Raw genomic sequence first — 22,010 nt, 5'->3', positions numbered from 1 at the left:
AGTGCAGCTCAGTCTCTCATGTTTAACTCCCACTTTTCCAGTTCAAGGAAATCCTGATATGCCTTGCCCTTCCCTTATCATCCCGTTTCTGTAACTCCAGGTTACAACACTAAACCACAATCTTTTCCTCAAGAACTTTTTCTGCCAGCTGGGCCCACCCAAGGAGTCACGTTACAGCCTCCATTGTCAGCAAGATAAAGGCCATTAGGAAGTTCTGCTTGGCTTTTCTAAAACAAATAGTAGACTCTTAAAAATTGTACACACGGTCACAGCACTTCGCTGGTCACATCTTTACCCCTAAGTTCTGTAAATGACACAATTATTTTTGTTAGTTAGAAGGCTCCTTTTTCCAATGCAGGTCATCTATGTTAGTAGCATACCTGAAAATAAGTTACACAATTACATTAGGGAAATAAGATGATAGAAGAAGGTTGAGAACAGCCTAAAAGGAAAGTCAGAGAATACGGTTAAGCAGTAAAGGTGAGCTTATGATAAGAAGAATGCAGTCCAGAAAAATGTTGCTCTAAATTTGCATGAAAAGAGCTGAGTTTTGTTTGCTGGTGCTTAGGATTATAGTTGGTTTTAGGCACTGAAATAAGTTCTTGGATTTGTTCACAGGTTAGGAATGTTTCCTAAATTCTAGCACAGAGAGAGTTTTGTTTGTTTGTTTGTTTGCTTTTACCTCAGCATTACAGACAGGAAAATACCTCAGTCCTCATTCTCTTGTTTTGAATTCCAGATAACCAGTCAGGATGCAAAGGCAAGTCTAACTAATACAGGTGCTCAACTACATTACAGTAACAACAGATAGCCAAAACAAAACAAAACAATGATCCAGCAATGTATAGGCTGAAAAATCATTATCACTGCTACTTAGCGCTCAGTTACAGGCACATATTCATGATTCACAGTTGATTCATGAAGATTTATTGATCAAAAAAAGAAGAGGGGTGGCTACATTCATGATACACATTCTTCACAGTGAAAAATCTGAGACTTAGGATAACTTCTGCAGTACAAATGTTGTCAGATGCAGAACTGCTGACAAAATATTTACATGAACCTAATTTTGCTGGATATTATTCACAGAACATTCATTCTAGCAAGCATATGATACCTTTAAAGGTGACATTTCTCCTTCCAAGAAATGCTGGCTTGATTATAATAGGAAATTAAGTCCACAGAATACCTCGGCTAGCAACAGAGCAGTGTTTCTACACAGAGTCCTCAGTGTGGATTTACAAAGAAATGCCTCACTGTAAAAAAGACTGATCCTGGAGACGGAGCTCAATTTGCCAAGGCTGTGTCAGGCTATTCCTTCTGAGGCTGGCTGTATTGTTGCCCACCTGAAGACTGCAGCCAACCCTACTAAATCAGGGAATCGCTTAACAGCTGCTCTTCGACTTAGGCAGCCACTGTCCTTGTAGAAATCAGGAAGGAGAAAGCTTGTGCACTCAGGTCTCACCCAGTTAATTCAACTGAACCAGAGGTGTGCAAGAGAGTCAGGAACACGGAAGCATGTCCCAGTCCAGTCACACAACCGTAACCCATGGGTGGGCCCTACGGCCTCCTCCTAGCAGGAGGAGCAGGGCAAGGAGTTCTTTCTAGCGGAGTGAAAGAAGGCGTCAGATCCTTTCTCAGATGCTCTGTGCTCTTTGATCGCAGGTTGCAAACTTTGTGCATACACACTAACAGAGGAGAAACAGCCTGGCTGAGATCCAAAATCAATGTTAAAACCAGTAATGTATGTTTTATATTGCTGAGCAGTTCAAGAACCCGATCAGTTCTCACCGTGCTATCACCCAATCCAATACATGACACAGAGCATCTGCTTGCGCTTTTACGAAGTCGTTTGCTAGCGATACAAAAAAAGCATGACACTTAGTCGGTTCTGAAATATATTTTAAAAGAGGATGACAGAGGTCAAACTAAGAAGGGTGTTAAAAAAGAGTTGGCAGCAGTTATTCACAGTTTTTTACCATAAGAGAACTACAGGGCATCCTATGGAATGAAAAGCAAAGATACTGACTGGCAGCAATTGTGCTATTTACTACAACAGGATGTTGTGACATCCAGAAGTGTAAGTGGATCAGGTACATACAGGCCCGCGGTAGTTGTTAAATCTCATGGTTGGGTTGGTGCGTACAGCCTCTGGCTTGGGAATTCCTTACCTTTTGAAATTAGGGAGAGAGACATGATGAAAGGATCATTCTACGTTTTCCCTGTCTCCTATTTCATTCTTCTAAACATCAATTATTGACTGTTTTCAATGATGAGGTGCTGGGCTGCGTAGACTTCTGGTAGAAGTATGACAGTATAGAAGGGAGTGCATAAGCACTTTGTATCCCCTTTCTATTGCCTTTGTGCAGGTAAAAATGACTTTGGAAGCAGAAAAAAAAAATCTAGTCAATAGCAATATCATCAGTTGCAACAGACCAGGTCTGTAGATGGTATAAATTACTATAGTTCCCACAGCTTCCTTGGCTGCAGCGGAGCAATGACATTTTACATCTTCTGCAAATCTGGCCTCTCTATTGGTATAGGTCAGGTCACAGGGTGTGGGATATCCTTCAGTCCTTTGTATTAACTAGGCAATTTGGGAAGTATAAGCTGTTCTGTTTCTTTGGTTGCGGGAGCGTTCTTTAGAACAGTAACACCTCAATGACAGATCAATTGTGCTCTTACACATCTGAATTGCTAAAACATAGCTCCAATGCAAAACTCCTAGAAAGAGAACACTTTCTTCATCAGCTTCCTGTCTGTCATTCGATAGCATTTTTTTCCCCATGGTTCAATGATTCCAGGAATGGTGATTGCAAGGTCAGAATTTTTTTATGGGGAATTTTTAATCTATGTTTGAATGCTTCTTGTGGAGCACTTACTAGTCCCACGGGACCGTACAAGAACAGAGCTTGTATTGCTGTGTGGATTGGTACCTGCGAGCATCACTCTAGTACGTCTTTGTACTGGGACGGCAAGGTAAGCCTTCCCGCAGGTCTGACAGTCACAATGCAATCGTAATCCGTACGGTTGTCAGTCTAGTTGTGGATGTGCACGCTCAGGGGCCAAGTCTCCAATGGGTGTGTGGTGGTGCGTCTCCTCTGACACGCACAGAGCTCGTCCCCTTTAGAACAGCTTGCAATCATCTGCTGCAAAGTGGGATGTGCTCATCTCAAAAATGGGCCAACTACCTTTCAGAACAGATTATGTGCAATTTAATTTTTCAAATGCATGTATACTTTGCTTTTCTAGTTTTAGTTTGTGACAATTTTGAATTTTAAATACAAGGTGTCTAAATGTACAATAATAAAAAAATGCAGCTCATGTCAGCAGTAAGATGCATAGTAATTTATTAACTTTTCAAGTGTAAATACAAATTGATTTGATGATGCGCCACATAATGAAAAATTATTTGCAGTCACAACTTGCCTTCCACTTGCTGCATTATTTTTTTAAATTAAACTTAGTACAAAGAGTTTGAAAACTGGGCAATACTTGTTGATGGCCAATAGAAAACTGTAACCTTGTGAAAAGTAATAAGTGCTTCTGTACGTCTTTGAAGAATGTTCTTGATTCAGAAATTCAAAGTCAGGTTGCCATATATCGCTTCACTGGGGTATTTATAAGTAAATATTCTTGGCCAAAGAAAACGCTGTTTTTATGTAGGGCAACCCATGAACTCAATACCTTTAGTTACATATCATTAACACTTTTGTAATATAAGTCAATGTATTTTGTGAAACCGTTCTAAAATCCATTACAATGTACTAAAGAGGTCACTGTAAATCTCTTTCTCTAATGCCCATGGTGGCTGGGGCATTGTAAAGACACAACTAAAGTCTTCATATGGCATAAGCATCCCAGATCTTTATTGGGACAAGGTATTTTTAACAGTTATCAGAGTAAAATAGGGAGATTTTTGAGAGAGAACCTGAAGCTAATTCATTACGTTTTTTAGAAGATGTAAATATTGATGTGCTTTGTGCCAAATTCACTGAGAATTATTAACTATATAATTTCAGTGTTTACTCCTTGCGCTCCCTTAGTTGACTCGGTAAGCAGACTCCATCTCTAGCAGAACTCACTCAGTGCATTCGTATTTCAAGAATAACCTTTGTTACCACACAGGAAGCTATAAATGCATGATGCACATACTCCAGTAGATCATGGTGCCAATTACTGTATTTTCTATGCGTTCAGTAATTACAGCTCTCACCTTAAGTCCGCTAATGTCACACACACAAAATCAAATTGTATCTGCAAAAATAAGATTTAGAGGTACACGCTACAGTGGTCTCTTGACTAGGTAGGTATTCCTGAGGAAGCAATACAAAAATGTGTTAAGGTTGGGATTCTTTCCAGAGATAACATAATATTAAGTTTACTTTGGTGGCATCCAGATCTAGAGACATGTGAAGACCTGATGATTCCTTGGTTTCTATCCATCTTGTTAGCTAGTTCCTCTAATTTGCAATACCATCTTTTATCTGTGGCATGAACTCACAATCGACTTTGATTAGCAGTAAGAAGCAGGCAGTCAACATAGCAGTCAAAAATGGAACATCATTGCTAGAAACATTTTCAATTAAGCGAATTCTGACAGTTGTTCTTCCTCCCAAAGCCTTTCATGAAAAACACAAAGGTATTTGGTGCCTAACTGAACAATAATATGCCAAACACCTTCTGAACTCCAACTTCTATTAAAGTTGTTCTTGCAACCCAACTCACTGGGTCCCGAAACAGGCCGTAATGTGCTTTAGTATGGCTGTTAATGAACCATTTCAAATGAATACTGGATACCGAAGGAATTACATGCTGTGTAATTGATCTAAAGAACAGATTAGGACTGGTGCTATTTCATTAAATCTTATTAGCTCTGGCTTAAGTACTTAAAATTGCAGCTGTCCTATGTCAGATAGATTACACCCCTTGTCACACGGCAAGTGAGGTTTTCATCTACAAGACCACAGTTTTTAAAAAGGAGCAGGCTGATGAAAAGAAACGTAAACAGTTTCCAAAGGACTGCGAAGGCCTGATCTTCAGACACGCCAAGCCCCAAATTACTCATTGAAATGAGATAGATAGTTCAACACTTTCAGAATATGTATGAGTAACTGTTGTTTGTTTCCATATTTTTGCCTTAGATCACTTCTATGGAACCAGAGTTTAGCTTTTTGGTTGTGGGACAGTCCTGAAGAGTTGTCCTGCCTCATGGATGAGGACAATACAGATCTTTATGTAATTGCAGGGGAATCCATTGGGTCCTTCAACACCACCTTTTTTAGCTCTTCTTTCTCTTAGTTGCTTTCCACCGGAGGTTAGCATGCCTCAGGAACCAGTGAGCCAATTAAAGCTGGAGGACCATTTTGGCTGAGGAACAAATGGCTTTAATCAAGCCAAGACTAAATTCAGCTTGGAAAACAGTTTATAGCTCTGAAAGGAGAAAGGACTTTTTTTCCCCACAGGACTCAAACTGATTTTTAGGGATCTTGACATGCTTACAAAAGTATTTTTTTACTGGTTTGCCTTTGACAGCAGTGTACTAGACTTGTTCTTTCTCACCTTCTATTCTTCTGTCCTAGGATCTAGTATTTAACTCTATAATCTCCCAAATCAAACAAAATAGCAATTGAAGATTTTGATCTGAATTTTCTCTACAAGGCATATTACCCTATATTAAATACTCTTCATAATACCTGGACTGCTGCACTGTGGGAAACAAGACTGAAAATTTGAAACAACATTAAGCAGGACTTCAGATTATACTAAGGGGTGAAATACTGACAAGAAACCCACAGACTTTGGTTAAAACAGATAATACTCTCAAGGCTTTTTATTATTATTATTATTCCTTTTATGAGAGAATATTTAAGACCTTTTCACATGCAGAGTCACCATGTTAATACCACAGCCAAAGCAGTGGTTCATACAGATAAAGACTAAAGTAAAAATAATCCAGCAGATGTGTTTTCAAATATAAGAAATTGTTTCAGTAAATTTTTAAAAAATTACAATCACAGAAAATACCAACTCTACCTTTAAGAGTTATTTGAATTCTCTTATATTATTCTGTAAATCTCAGAGCCATTTAACTGTCACAGGAATCTGCTTTCCTTCTTATACTGAAAGTCTGGTTCTTGCAAGCCTTCTGCAGCCTGTGGCCTCCGCACTCAAGGCTTGCCAGGACTGACCACCCTCAGTTAGACCGTGTGGCCACATGCAAGTGCTTTGCACTGGGCACTGAAAACGTGCAGTAGCAAAATTCCGAGGACGAGCAATTCACGTTCATTACGGTGGTGTCATAGTGAAGGGTTGTCACACTTGCTTGAAATCTTTGCCAGTAAACGAAGATCTATCTGGGCTTCTCAGCTTCAAACCTCCTAAACCGCAAATGCAACACTCCTTTTGGGACAGTAAATTTAAAACCTGGTATTCCTCCAAATGTTCAGCCTTCCTTTTTCATTTACCCGGGGTTTGAAAGGCTTGCTGCCCCATTGCTAACCAAGAATCAAGGGTAGCTTGGCAATTCAAGACAAGGGAAAAAAAGAAAAAAAGGGCAAAAAAAAAAAAAAAAAGCACGTGGCATATTAGATTCTGTTGAGTACAGTAACTTCTACTTTTAGTAGTTAAGCATTTAGTAGTCACACTGATATATAATTACTTTCAACTTCCAGCCATCTTCATATAAAGTAGTTAGCACTTATTAATTGGAAAGGCTACACATGGTGTGAATGACCTGTGACTTTACTCCCCAAAAGGCTCACCTGGTAAAACTGTCTTTCCCTTCTTTTGCGTTCTCACCTCCCTCGGCCAAATATTTCAAGGAGTAAAACTCCATCAGAGTAAACGAATACAGCTTTCATACGATTTCTCCCTTTTAAATTGTATCTGGAGAGAAGATGAAGAGTCACTTACAAATAGAACTCCTGTACAAAGCGTTCAACACCTGCTCCGTAGATGGCAGCTATCCTTTTAAATTGTCTAACAGGTTAACATAAGGAGGTTAAATGCAGGGCAACTGTTCCCAATCTATATTTAGCCCGAAGCTTCCCAACTGTTTCAGACCTGCAGGAAGGCTTGCATACTGAGCTTGTCTTTGATTTTTTACTGCATTGCTTGCTTTTTTAAAGATGCTACCTCTCCCTGCAGGTCTTATTACACTGTTCAAGAGGTCATTTTCAACTAACCATAAACACGGAATTTTAATCATTTTTATATTTAGAATCTCACCCATAATTATTCTTTTGTATATATTCATGCGTAACCTGATCCACGTGACATAAAGATCAGCTATTAGCCACAAATAAACTCCAGGAGAATTGGCTTTGTATTACATCTTGGCACACTCTGTTTCAAAACTAAAATTGGGGCAAAATATAGTGATATGCTCTCTGGATACCAACCATGAGTTGACAAGAACTGATGGATTTTGCATGTTAAAAGTAAGTATTTTATTACATATCATGCCCTTGAAAAATTAACTTTGTTTCCATTTTATTTTGTTCAGCATGCCTTGAAATAGGAATCGCAAAAGCTCTTCAAGAAACAGATCACCAAGACTCAGTACCACAGTGTCTGCAATTACCTATTTTCCTGGCTCAGTAAAACAAAACAATTTTTTTTTTTTAAATTACTATAAAATATTAAACAGTGAAGTTAACAGATACCATCTTTGTCTCTCCTTCAGTGTGATCGAATCTTCTGTAACGAAAAGCTGTCTGCCATGGACCCGCATCCAAGCCTGCTGACGTTGACAGCGGTCATCAGCTCTGACAGCCTTTTGGATACGGCCTTGTCATTGCTCTGGCTATCTGTGCGCGGATGCTGCATGAACCACGGGATACATTATTAAATTCAGGTTCACAAAGATGCTGTCAACAGGTCAACTACAGTAAAATATTTATATTTCAGAGTAACAGTACTTATATATACTGCCTAGTTCTTTCTTGCTCTAATTTGCCCTCTTATCACTAGGTTTTTGTTTGTTTTTCAAATACTGAAAAGACTTTGTTGGTTTGTTCAGGAAATTTGTCTAGACAGTGCTCACAAAGCGTATTTGCTCACATTTGACATTTTCACAGGATGGGTGACAAAATGGAAGATTCAAGCTGTTAAATTCCACAGATGGCACCTGACTCAGTCAACTTATTTTCAGAAGTAACGAGTATCCAGCTTCCAGGCGGTTTTTGGAACAACACAACAGTGCACCTGCACGTACAGCACTGCAGGGTGGGAGCCTTGCTCTTATGTACTCAGGGCTTGTGGGCCAACCGAGACCTCTAGAACTTCATCCATCTACTAGGACGTTTACTGCCTCGAAAGAGTTAAATATGCAAGTGCTATATTGTGATGCCTTTACAGTCAAGAAATGTAAAATGTAGCAATATAATGGAGCGTCTGGCTATTTTACCTATTCAACATTTACCTGTGTCTAACTAGAAGAGGTCTCTAAAATGCTGCTTTTTAGCAGCTTGAAGGTTGAGAACCACCTGTAAACATTTGTGGAACAGTCTCTTTCTAGAAATAGAGACTCCTAAACAATCAACCTTGAAATTTATCATATATTATATTATATTTCCAGTGTTATTTACAGATCTTGTTTAGTACAATGAACTGGACATGCTGAAAAGGTAGGATTTTTCCAGTCCCCTTTTATATGAAGTACAATAAAAAAGGCACATGATTATTCACCATAGGAGTTGTGCACCAGTCAATAACTTAAAGCTAAAAAGCTACCCATCAGAGAACTCTCTTTATGAGGCAGTATTGAGATCTCTCCTTTCAACTCATCATAGAAACATCTGTCTCAATTCCTCTAGGAGAGCTTAAGGAACCCACTTTTCTGTTCTGTTCTGATCTTCACAAGATTTCCAAATCAACAGAAAACTCATGTTAAGCTTCCCAGGTCATCTACCGGAGCGAGGAAGAGTCAAATAGGGCATGTATGTGTCTGCTTTTCTTCTTCTTCTTCTTCTTTTTTGCCTTTGAATGCCCAACTGTGAAGGACTCTTGAGAGCCAAGTCCTGTTCAAACTAATTTGCTTTAAGACAAATGCCTTGCAAGATATGGCACACTGAGCAATGGACAACGGCAGGAGAGGCAGCTTCTCAGCCCCAGCAGTCAGTGTCGGCCATGCTTTATCCAGTTTCTAATCATCCATTTTTGCCCCGAGCACCTTTGTACGACTAATCGGAGCCCAAAATTGGCATCCTTTGACATTTCCACTTCTAGACAACGGCCGGTGTCTCTGCTGATGATTGGACCATTCTGAGAAAAATGGAAAAACAAAAAAAAAACAAAAAAAAAAAAGAAAAGAAGGATTAGAAGAAGGAAAAGAAAAGGTGAAAAGGCTAGAAGAAAAATAGTGCTAGATCTGTGAATCGCTAGAAAGCACTATAAAATGCCTGGAAAGTTCTGTATATATCAAGTGATAAAAGTCCCTAGAAAGTGCTAGAAATTCCTAGGAGAAGCTAGGTAATCCATATAAAGTGCCAAAATGAATCCTTGATAATTCTAGATTTAGGAATTGCTAGAAAATTCCCCAGAAATCACTAGAAAATCTCTAAAAAGCACTAGAGAATCCCTACAGACCCCAAGATATAGGAAATCCCAGAAACTGTAAGAATGCCTTTGAAAGTCCTAAAAATTATTTGAAAGCTCTAGATCTAAAATTCCTAGAAAGATGCTAAAAAAATCCTAGAAGAGTTCTATAAACAAAAATTCCTAGACACCAAAAAAAATTACAAGTATGTTCTTGACAATCACTACAGGAATTGAGAATATTCCAAGAAAGGTTCCAGAAAGTATAACTAAAAATTCCCAGAGAGCATACCCCAAAATTCCTAGTTAATAATATACGAAAATTCCTGGATAGCACATGACCTATGGAAAACATATCTGACTATTTCTAGAAGGTATAAGGGGGGATTCCTAGAATAGTCCTCTAAAGACCTCCTTGTTTTTCATTAAATATCCTCTAGAGCTGCGTTCCTCTCCGGTTTATCTCTGCAAGGCTCCCCGAGCTCTTCCGTACCTGTGTGAAATCCCAGAACCTCTGTGCGGGCCTCAGGACATCTTCGCACTTCTTCAGAGTCGGTGTCCTGCCCTTCCCGTCGTCAACGAGGCATTTGGAGTCGGGCAGAAAGGCCGTGGAGCCCAGCGGCCCCAGCTGCAGGACGCCTTCTGAGCTGTAGCGGACAAGCTGGGGAAGAAGGGAGAGGGAAGGCTTTAACCGCAGCCCCAGGGACCCCAGCGACGGGACACACAGCCGACCCGCAGCTGCCTTCCCTGCTGGCTTCTGCCCCAAGCGCCGCTGAGGAGTCCTCTGTCCTGCTGCGTGTTGGGACCTTCCCGGTCTGGCACACGCTGCTGCTGAAGGGCAAAGCTTGGGAAACTTGTTTTACCAATACAGGGTCTCTCCTAGGACACAATATTCCCTTCTTTCACACCTTCTGTTTCACTGCAAAAGGGCAATCAAGAAAGTGAAGTAATCAGTATGTAAAACACACCCACTCAGCAGAAGTTGATTTAACAAGGGCACAATGTCAATTTGCCATGCACTTTGTTCTTAAGAGCTCTGTTAGAGGCTATTGATAGCAACAAGTCTAATTAGTCTTTGTAAATAAATGTTACTGAAAAAAATCCAACCATGCAACCAGTATCCAAAAATATGAGAGGAAAAAAGAAATCACGAGGGAAATAGCAGCAAATTTTCTAACGTATGCTTCAGGCCTACATAATAAAGAATCACACCCTGATTTGTGTGAGGCTTAACTGTTCTGCAATTTAGTGATGTGGTAAATGCTACTGGTGGTAATTAGAGGCTTCAGGTGAAGGCCATTTATTATTTTAGAGGGGTTTTTTAATAAAAAAAACTTAAGCAGGCACAATCATTCATGTTAATTTTTACAGGAGTGTGATTTTTTTTTTTTAACCTTTCTTCTATTCTAAGTGATGATTTCACTTGCCTCAAGCATTCACAGTAAAACGGCCCTCAAGGAAAAATAATCCGTATGTAGAAGGTGAGGTAAAAAAACCCAGTCTCTTGTAATCTTAGTGTGCCAGAATATATTTTATTACATTAATATTGGACCAAGGGAAAATACTTAAAGACATAAAGAATATCTGTAGATGGCTCTTGCTGATCAGGACTAATTGTCACAACACAAATATGTGATGGAAGAGAACTGTTCTGCTGTGTTCACAGCAGGCTTTTTCTGTAAGCAGAGGGTGGCCGCTCGTTTGCCTTCTCACGCTGCTACGTTTTGGGTCAGAGGGGAGGGTGACGCTGCTCCTTCCCTGAGCACTGTGAGCTCGCTGGGACGGCACAACCTCCCGCACAGCATGCGTGGGAAGGGACACGGCCAGCGCGGAGCCTGCAGACTCCTGGGAGAGCAGGCAGCAGACATAAACCCACATCTCAAGGCACTGGAGGGGAAAAAAAAGCTTTTCCTAGGGACACATTGGGGACCTTGAAAAGTTTCTTGCAACCCAAGAAGCCACTGAAGAACTGCTGGATGACAGCAGGCCCGAAGAACACAATCTTGATGAAGGAAGGCTGATTTCAAAGCCTTTATTCTGCCTCTTCCAGATCTGATTTTTCTCTACTACAATTTGTTTCAATCTGTATTCTAATAAAGCCTCAAAGCCTTAAGGGTGGTTTTAGGATGCTCATTTAGAGGGAAAAGGGGCTCTGTCAGTCACTCTCTATCACATTGCACTGAGATAACTATGATAGCAATGGAGTCCTCATTTATAATTTGCAAAAATTAATAGGTAATCCCCTTAATTACTGCTACTTTCTAGATAGTTGAGGGAGAGCCTATTGAGGGAGATTTCAAAGCACATTAAAGGGAAAATGCACGATGTTAATTTAGCAGCAGGTCAATATATCAAATCAGACGTATCTACTTCTCACTTCTTCTGTGTTTAAATCCAGAGTCATTACACCAGCAGAACATTTTGCCCTTCTTACCCTAGAAGTACTCAAGCGCAGCACGCAGGTGCCAAAAGACTGCAAAATGGAGTCAGCTACATGGTTTATATGCTGTGAGGCAGGATGCTGCAGGGTGAAGAGCTGAGCCACTGAAGAAATGCAATTATCACCCAGGAAATTCACTGCCTGTCTGGTCTTATTGCTGTTACATGGCTGAAATTACTTAACAAGAAAGGGAAGGAAGGTCAGAAGTGCCTGCCATTTATTGGATGCTACTAGCCAGTGCATGAGATATCACTAAGAGTCAATCAAAAAACCTCAAATTAGAGTCTAGCTTTCTACAGCCATCCTTATTAACCTCAGAAGAATCATGCTGCGAATAATCGTATCTTGCTGGTGGTAAAAAGAGCATGGTCTCCTTGCTCCCAGACCAGGTACCCTTTGACAAACTATATGTTCATTTTCCCACCTGCCACTTGTGTTCAGAGCAACCATGTGAAGCGCGGAGTTAGAACAGAGCCTACATCAGAGAAGGCAGAGGGATAACCACATCAGGGTTCTCCTTGGTATGAACAATGTCATTGTCAAGGCACTGTCTATACACACTAAATCAAGACACTTTTTTTTTTTTTTTTTGCCTTTCACTATAAGGGTATTGGGGACATATGTAAAAGAAGCTCAAGCAAGCAAAGTGATTCAAGATATGAATGGACTGCCAGCTCGGACAAATTACCTTCCTTTTTTCCCCATGTAAAGGAGGGGGGGAAAAAAACCCAAACTTTTTTTTTTTTTTTTAAGTAAAACCTGTCTGTGTATTTCACACTTCTCATATCTAATGGGTACTCAGCAGATTTCAAATGGACTGCAGGCATGGCTGAAACTTACACTGACTGGGAAACGCGTTCATCTTGCAGTCTTTATTATACCTCTCCAGGTCCCAAAATACCACCCTGCAACCTGGTTGGCTTTGCCTTATCTAGATAATCAGAAACACTGTTTATAATATAATGGGCTACCTGCTCTGTAATATAGGATCAATTTTCCCCGTGGTTTAAGATGAGCAGCATTTTCTGGACCAATATTAAAATGGTCTAAAATATTCTTTGTCTTTAGACTCTCAACAGCCAGAATTGCACGTGCTCTGCGTCGCGGTAGCCATGTGTTTGGGAAAGACATTGTTATACAGAAGCCTGTCAAAGCAGAAAGTACCATTTCTGCTCAGGTCTTAGAAGCGGAAGATACACTAACTGTATTACAGACTGTCTCCACTATTGAAAGTGGCAGTTGTGTGACAGCTCAACAGAGGCAGAGGTGGCTCGGTGCAGGAAACTGATATCTATACAATGATGAGACAAATGGAACATCATGGGCTTAATTTTCCTGAATCCGTACTTTCTGCCAAGAGTTCCAACAGTCATAAAAACTTAGGTTTATCCTAAAATAATAAAATAAAATTCTAAAAAAACACCCACAAACAATTATCTCAGTTCAGACCACATTACATAGTAAAGCTTTAGTGCCTGCTTCTGCAAAATCAGACCAGAAATTAAGGTTCAAGGAACTACTATATGATTAATAACATCTCCCTCCAAAGACTTTGTATCGTAACTTCCTAGAGACAGCATAAACTGTGAAAATAAAATAAGCATTTAAATAAGTTGCTTATTACTGTAGACTAAAAAGCAGGAACTGGGATACAGAGTCAAAGAAATAGTGGAAATTACATCCGCTGTGTTCGAATTTGATCTTAGGTGCCACTAGCATACCAAAAAAGAAATAACCTCTGAATCTGCATTAGAACTGTAGGCATGGTACATCACGCCAAATCCACTCCCAGTGCCAGACAGCCAAAAATCAAATGACAGTCTCCTTTATTAAGGAATATTCAATCCCATTCATTAAAAAAAAAAAGTCTGTGCAAGTCTTGATGGGCTGAGAGCCTTAGGCATCCACATACTCCCATTGCAAGCTGCAGAACAGAAACACAGTTTTACACATCGCATGAGGATGGACCTTCGCTCAGTTTTTCTCTTTTATCTGAGAAGAGCTGAAGGATCCACATAAACCACACTGAAGCTAAGTGCTCTATTAAATACTCCAAGATCTAATCCTGATGCTATTTGCTGTACCTATGATAACACAGGACACTTTTCCCTTCAACATTCAGAAATCTGAGCAGAATGGAAAAGATGTCAAAGGCTGTTTATCAAAGCCACCATATCTGGTTCAAAAATAGTGAGTGGTGCTGCCTATGGAAGGTGATCCTCCAGGAGCATCAATGTGATAAGGAAATGCCAGCTTTTAACTGAAAATTCCTGCTCGTTTCCAGTCAAGTGGAAAAAAGCACAAAATAACAACAGGCACTTGTTTGTAGGAAACAGTTACAGGGGTGACTCCGGTAGCTTTCCACACTAAGTTTAACCCCTCTCTCGCTCCTGTTCTCCAGCAAAAGGAAATATTTAATGATCCTTCAACCCTGCAGGTTGAGAGAGCTGTAAGCTGACACAGAAATTGAAACAGCGGGCTATACAGGCGTATGAAATACCTTATATCTCCAGAATACTTGTCACCGTAAGACAAACGGATCACAAGAGAAACAGTTACCAAACTTCCAGGTTTGTCACAGAATCTCCCCCGCCACTTCCTGCAACTTAAGAAACTACCTTTTCATCCAGCCTGCTCTGAGCAATCTGCTACCCAGAGTGCAACTCTGGAAAACCATAGCTCTACCGAGCAAAATGTTAAATATCTGCCCCCGAGCAACAGCTTAAGTAAAGCCTTTCATCTCCTCTTATTCCATCGGTTTGCGTAGCTGCGAGCTCCAGGAATCCGAACGTTGAGATCTCCCTTCTTTCTGCTTGATCTCAATGCCGAGGGAGTTCTCGCTTTCACAGCTGCAGTGCCGCCTCTTTCTCTCGGTGTGAAAGGGAAGAGGGGAGGGCGGAGAAGGAGGCTGTTCACCGGGGCCTTTCTACCCCAGGATGCCATTTTATTAACTTCTCCTCTTCTTTCATATACCACATAATCAGCTCCACATCACAGCATTCAAGACAGACTCTGAGACAGTGAATATTTCCACTGAGGCTGTATAAGTGCTCTCAGATGGTTCAAAACCTACGTGTCCTATAACCATTCTAAGAAGCTTCTAGAACAACACATTCCACTTTTGGGGGGGGTTGTGTCATCCATCACCCACCCACCCCCTTTTTTTTTTTTATTTGTTTTACAACAAAAGGGTATTACGCAGTGCTGTAGAACTAATGGGCTTTACAGGTGATTGTACAAGACAGAGGCAAGGCAGTTCAAGACCCCCAGTATATTTGTTTCTGAATTTTCTCTAGCCCCGGACTGTTTCTATTGCTCTCCCAGCAGTATTTGCAAACCTTTTTTACTGAAAGGGATTAGATTCAAACTGCAGATCTAATGAACGCACATAAAAATGACACTACTTTTCTGTAAAGTGAGTTTTGAAATCAACTTAGATTGATGCAAAACCTCGTCTGGATATTCCTGACTGTTAGCTTACACTGACTTAGCTTGACTCAAATTCATTAAGCTAAATTGATGTAAACTCAGGCTAAATGCATTCCAGAGCATCCATAAAAGATCTTGTCCCTGTTTGAATAAAGAAATTTAAAAGCTGATGCCATCAAAAAGATGTGATTTATCATGGTAAAAAATGATCTTGAGAATACACATAGGGAAAGGCATTTTGTTCATGGAGCAGTAATGGTGGAGTGGTTTTATTTTTCACTGGTAATGCAGGGCAACACCATTCGGAGGTGTGCAACATGCAAGGGGAATTGAAGGGTAAGAAGTAGAAGAAAAGAACATTTTATCACAGATGAACAGTAATCTTACTCCTACCTCAGCTTTCTTTAAACACTTGACTGACTTCTGTTGGTTTCAGTGGAACCATGTGTATACTAAAATCACTGGTAATTTGCTTGTCAGAATTGAAGAGTATGAAAAACAAACAAGACTGTAGCTGAATAGCAAGAGGCTTTCACACCAGTAGGACACATCAAGCACCAGTGATAACCTAACTGGTAAAAATGAGTTCCATGTTTATATTCATTTATATTCAGTAGGCAGGTACAACTAACCCAAATCTCAACTCAGTAGGGGTATTTTATGCCCTATGCTTGAGATGAAAAATGTCAGAAACTGAAAGCTAAACATAACAGACAACTATGCTCACCCAGGCTGATTAGAAGAGGGGCTTTAAAAATGTTTATTTAATATATTAAAAAGCTCGCTGTCAACACCTTTCATGCTATGTGCTTGAATATCCTTGATTAGGGTTTGTGCAGCTGTGGTTCTCATACTGAATTGATTTTGTAAATTGTGGTGAGATGATAGAAGTTTTCCAGCTGTGTAATCATTAATTAACTTGGCTGCATTTGAGTGGCTCCAACCCACACTTGTCTGTGAAAAACTCAACTTAGATAAAACAGCACCTCTGCCTTCTGCTTGGTGTTTCTTACAGGATGAAAACTATTTTCCTTTTTCTTTTTTTTTTTTTTTTTTAAAAAAAGGAAATGGAAAGTGCTGCAGGATGATTTGGTAGATTAACTTTTTGCCTTTCCCATACTTTTATAATTCTCACACACAGGGGATGCTTTGGATTTTAAGGGTTTGGGAAAAGTGACTTTCTCTTTCTACACATTTATACAATGCTAGTAACCAAAGGGCTCTAGGTTGTGGCTGTAATGTAAAGTCTAAAAACAGCTTTTCAGGCTTTTCCAGAAAATTCACGTAGACAGAACACTGAAGACTTGTAGCAGAAACGAGCCAGGGGAGATTTAACTGGTTACTACCCAACTTCAACTTCTTGGGCAGTAAATACTTTGTCTATTGTTATTTGCACCTGAGAAGAGCTGCCCAGTGTCTAGTCTAGGGCCCTCAATTCAAAAGGCAGCATCTACTAGGCAACGTATTTACGTCTTGCTAAAAGGAGAATGACCTGTTCCTTAATGGAAAAAATTAGTCAGAGCTGGATGCTGAGAGGTGAGCTACTTTATGCCCCAAAATTTACAAGAGCTAGTCAGAGGAAGCTGGGCACATTGTACTGCCTTTCAAATAAATTCACAGTAACTTATGCCCTCAGGCATTTTCTTCTTCTGGAATTCAAAGCATATTCTATGAAACAGGAGTCACGGAGGCAAACAAGTAGGTTAAGGACTTAAATTGCAAAATAAACTACAGTCAGAACTATTTATTTCATTATTCTTCTCAATGCTAGCACGAGAATAGGAGATTAGATGTTGCAAAGGGACCTTCTGGAAGGACTTAAATTTGCAACTTTCTGGTCAGAATTAGAATGGAGCAAGAACTCTCTCTGAGTGCCTTGACATCTCTAACTAGAGTCTTCTTGAAAAGCTCATTTACATCTAATTAGGCAACACTATTTTGTTGCCTTACTTAAAGGCTGTTCCTTCCACCTCTACTAGGAAAGAGTCAGTCAAGTGTTCCATAACGATCCTGCCAAAGGTGGACATTCTGTCAGCAGGAATTACTGTCTATCTCACTTTGCTTTAATAAGGTATGACTCTTCATCAGCTTGCAATTAAGCACAATAGGCAATATTTATATTTTGTGACTCTTGATATGCCTCCACAGTGATGTAGGAGCCAGGACTCCAAATCAATATATGTATGACAACTTCAGATAATTGTTAAGTCCGTGATAAGGTCAGAATTTATTTACGCATGAGAATGTTCATTAACATCATTTTGATTCAGATGATACTTCAAAAGAAACTAAAATTATGTTTCAGACGAAGCTCAAGTCCTGGATTTAAATAATATCCAACGTGTATTTAAAAAACAAGTAACATCACTATAAGCATGGAAAGAAGAAATGTCATTTTAAAATCTCCAGACATCTGTAAGAAAATAATAATATGCACAGGGACTGACAAAAAAGAAATCTTCTATTTTAGAAAAGCATTAAAAGATATTCTTAATTCCCTTTGAAGTTGATGTTAAATATGTGCTTAACTTTTTGCCCACTCGGGGAGTCACATCAGCAGCTTGCTAAATCATTTCTGCATAGGAGCCTATTGGACCAATGAGCAGTTAATTTAGAGGTACTATTCCTAGAATAAGTAAAGTCAAAACGAGAAGAGTCGCTCACTCAAACAAGCTGTCTAAATTCATTAATCTTCAGTGGATCGCTCCATTATTAAAACAAATTATCATGATTCTTCTGTTTTCCTTACCGGCGTCTTCAATGTATAGATTCACACGCTGAACAACCCTGGAAAGGGCACCCAAAAAGACTGGAGTAAAGCCAGTTATTTTCCTTTGCAACTCAGGAGTATACTGCCAAACTCAACTCAAATGCACCAAATTACTTTTTGTTTCTTCTGAAAATTCTTTAAGTTAAAGGTTTCTCATTAATTATGGGATTTTAACCATTTACCTGAGAGGACATTCCATGGCACGGATAAAGGATTGCTTTGTCATCCTCTTCGGCCCCCTGATCTAAGCAGTAGCCACTAGCTTTGCTGTTACGCACCTATAACCCGATCAGAAAGAACACAGTTGTATCAGAAATTGATCTGTATGATGCAAGTCCGATCTAGCTAAACCTTAGCTGCACTACAGCGATTGAGACAGCCAGTATGTAAAACTATTCTTCTCTGAGAAACACATGCTTATTCTCCAGATATGACAGGATGCCAATAGTGAATTTGCTCCAGGAAAAGACGTTATTTGGGCAACCTGCTGTCTTTACAGAGCTTGGGCCAGAGTTATAATTTCAGCAATTACTCAAGGATCAAAACCCCGTAAAATTCACTTTAAGAAACTCAGGCCAAATTTTGCTTCAAATTACCCTTGTGTAAATATAAATTTTGACCATATATGTTGAGAACGTGACTTAAATCAAACAGCATAGGAACTACCCAGGATTGGTATGGGATGTGGCACCCTTTTGTTTGCTCCTACTGCATATATAAAACCAAAAAAGCACATGAAACAATTCTATTTGAATTGAGAATATAATATATGGTTATGTACAGAAGGGATGTAAAGCACATTATTGTGAAAGGATACAGCAACGATGACCAGCGTTGGAAGGTTTCCAAGATATTTAAAGTTGGGGTTCAGAGAACCAACCAAGTCAAAAATCCATGTGCCTCCCCAGACAAGGAAAGTTTACAAGTCTATAAAACTGGGCTGGAGCTCTTGTGAAATTTCAGGCCTTCCTTTCTCTTCAGGCTGAAGTATTACACACGTATTTTGGACATAGGAAAATTTTACAGGTATCTTAATCAAGAGGTTATTTAGATGGACATTTTGAAACAGTCAACAGGTCAGTTTTGGTTTAGGCTGTGAACAATTTGTCTGGCCACCCCCATAATAGAGAAACAGCTGCTGCATGAGGTGTCAGAAAAATCAGTAAATAATCCTTCATATTATAGTGTAGGAGCATAACAGGGATCGGATAAGGGGGCTCACCAACAGTTAAATTTCAGGAGGTTTATTTTATGACTCGAGTACTATAAAGGCTAAAGAAGATGAAGACAGCTTTATGACATGGCTTTAAAAATGTGAATTGAGTCACTAGGAAATATTTTTTTACTACTGTTTCAATCTGTTTCACATCTACTCAATACATTTATTTTCCTTTAAACTCGCTAAAATCCAGACATCTTTTCCTCCAGGAAAATAACCAGAAGAGAAGGTATTTAATAACGAACGATGTTATTTAGGATGAAGCCTCTAGTTTTTTCATTATGGGTATGTAAGACTGAAAGGGATCTATGCCAGTTTATACTAGCTAAATAGCTTGTGTGGCTCCGTTTTATTATAAATTTTAATGAATTAGATACTTGCATCACTGAACTTCCTGTTTGACTCAAGAACCTTCATGCGACCACTCAACAGAAACAAACTTCTTTTTAGAGCCCCGCTTGCAAACCGTTTGGTATAATTGACACGACATTGGCAGTACTGCCAATGTTCTTTGCAGTTAACGGCCTCTCAGAGCTGACAGTGACTAACAGCTCCCACTGAATTTACTAAACGTCTTTCCTCAGTTACTGCCAGGGATAGTTTTATTAGGATGCAAAGTGATATTATGCAATAAAACTTGCACTTTGTATCAATATCTGAAGCACCTGACTTATTTTTATATGAAGACAATCAAATGGAACAGAAAGCAAGAATGTCCATTTAGTTGTCCTGTGTGAAAATATATTGCCTTTGGATTCAGGTGTAGTTCATGGAGGCAATTAAAACAGAATCTTAAAAACATTATGCAGCAGGAGAGCTCCTAGAACTTCGCCCCAGTTCACAGTCGTAAGTGATAGCAGTCCTTACATTACAGGCACGTGATATAGATTTAAGGAGTTACAAAAGGCATGTCTGACTTCTTTAAAGATTGGGGTCAAGCATATGTGGGAGATTTGATTGGTTGGCAGAAGAGAAAGAAATGATCCAGACAGCTGAGGTGAACCGAAACATCTACACGTTTCTAACACGTTTGGATCCAGCATTTCATTAGGGTTAAGTAACCTATCCACTAGGCTATCACAGAGGAGGTGTTCCAAGGTCTTACTCGATACTGGTACACAACTGGAAATGAAAATACAGAATCGGAGCCCAAAGCAGCAAAATTATTTCTCCTCTAATGACTTTTTCATGATGAGATAAAGACCTGCCAAATGGGAGCCTCACCTCATAATCTGAACAAGGATATGTTGCTTTTTATGCTGAACAAGGAGGATTGCAAAAATGAATTAATAAAGTGAATGTAATCCTTCAAATAGTTTGGCAAAACCCAAGAAAGGGGTGGTTCTTTACCTAAAAAGAATTCATCAAACTCAGCTGTTCTCATTAACTGCCATTATTTTAGCTCTCGACTGCTGAGGTTTTCTTGATGACGTCTGTGGCATCCTATTTGGGAAAATGATTACGTCAAATTTATGTTCTCAGAGCTGCTCTATTTTAAAATGAAAGCCAAGGAGGTTGTGTATCATCGTTAGTGAGGATGATGTCATCTGATGTACTCCAGTGAGAGGGACAGGGCTTCTCAAAGCCGCACTTCCTTCCCGGTGTTGATTAAAAGCAGGGGAGGGCATTTCCGTTGCTACTACTGTGCTGACTTGAAATTGCTCTGTACATCCTGATACCCGCCACTAAGATGAAAGGACTGCTCTAATGCAGCCATGATGTATTTTCAAAGACATACATTACCTCTCCATAAGTGACTGTATTATTATAAACCCTCATTTCAGGATAGACGTTCTCCAAGTACCACTTAAAACTCCGGCACTGCAATCGCTGTCGTAGAGCTATTCTTTCAGAAACGTCTCCAAAGTCAACTCCAGGGTTCTACAAAGCAGAAAAAGAATAAAGAAATCTCACTGCATTGACTTTATGGTTGTTTTCTTTACTGAAACCAAATCTGAGTTCATTTGTATACCAAGCTGTATTTCCCTCTCTTCTTTCTCTTTTGTAAGTAGCAGCTCATCAACCATCTGCTGTTGAGAGCAGACAATAAATATTAATGGAAGTCAGTGGAAAAAGAAGGCTAACGAACAAGCAAAAACCAAACATAAATCAAAATAATAAGAATACAATAAGAATGTTGTTACTTAGAGCAATTCTAAATGTTTGCAATCAAACCTGAACTCTTTTGCTTTCAGATTCGTTAGGAATTTAGGCGGTAATTCTGATTATGATATGGCAGCTTGATCATGGTTAACTCTAGTAACAGCCTTAGGTATTCACTAATGTAAATGAGATCGGAACAGACCTGTTAAAACTTCAAAGCAGAGCTGCTCAAAAAGTCATTAAGCTCCATTAAACATTTGCACAGACCAGCATTCAGTTTTTACTGGAACTGGAGCTCATTTGCAGACTTGAGCCATAAAATGCAGTTAAACTCAAAACCTTCTTTATAATTCTACTTCAGAATTTAATTCATGTTTGAATACAAATCCCATGGAAAACACAGGCTGGAAGAGTCAAATCACTATGATCAAAACCAGCCGTTTAAAAACTGCCAGGTCCTGAGTTAGTGTCTCTTGATTTAAATCGTTATAAATCATCACAGTTCAACA

At 39.5% G+C, this 22,010-nt stretch overlaps 1 protein-coding gene across 2 annotated transcripts in view; it reads right to left on the bottom strand.

Moving 5' to 3' along the window:
* Positions 1-904: 904 nt before the first annotated feature.
* Positions 905-22,010, bottom strand: part of GALNT9 (polypeptide N-acetylgalactosaminyltransferase 9) — a 227,167-nt gene continuing 206,061 nt past the window's right edge. For both annotated transcript variants that reach the window (XM_076352635.1, XM_076352634.1), the window contains exons 8-11: positions 21,142-21,279; positions 18,362-18,457; positions 10,034-10,201; positions 905-9,267 (exon numbers count right to left, since the gene is read on the bottom strand). In XM_076352635.1, the coding sequence (XP_076208750.1) occupies positions 9,121-9,267; positions 10,034-10,201; positions 18,362-18,457; positions 21,142-21,279 (549 nt within the window). In that variant the 3' untranslated portion in view covers positions 905-9,120. The remainder of the gene's footprint in view (positions 9,268-10,033; positions 10,202-18,361; positions 18,458-21,141; positions 21,280-22,010) is intronic.

This window comes from Aptenodytes patagonicus, chromosome 15 (genome assembly GCF_965638725.1).
Source record: "Aptenodytes patagonicus chromosome 15, bAptPat1.pri.cur, whole genome shotgun sequence".
Classification (NCBI taxonomy): domain Eukaryota; kingdom Metazoa; phylum Chordata; class Aves; order Sphenisciformes; family Spheniscidae; genus Aptenodytes; species Aptenodytes patagonicus.
The sequence above is the reverse complement of the archived record's forward strand: the minus strand, read 5'-3'. Positions and strand labels throughout refer to the sequence as shown.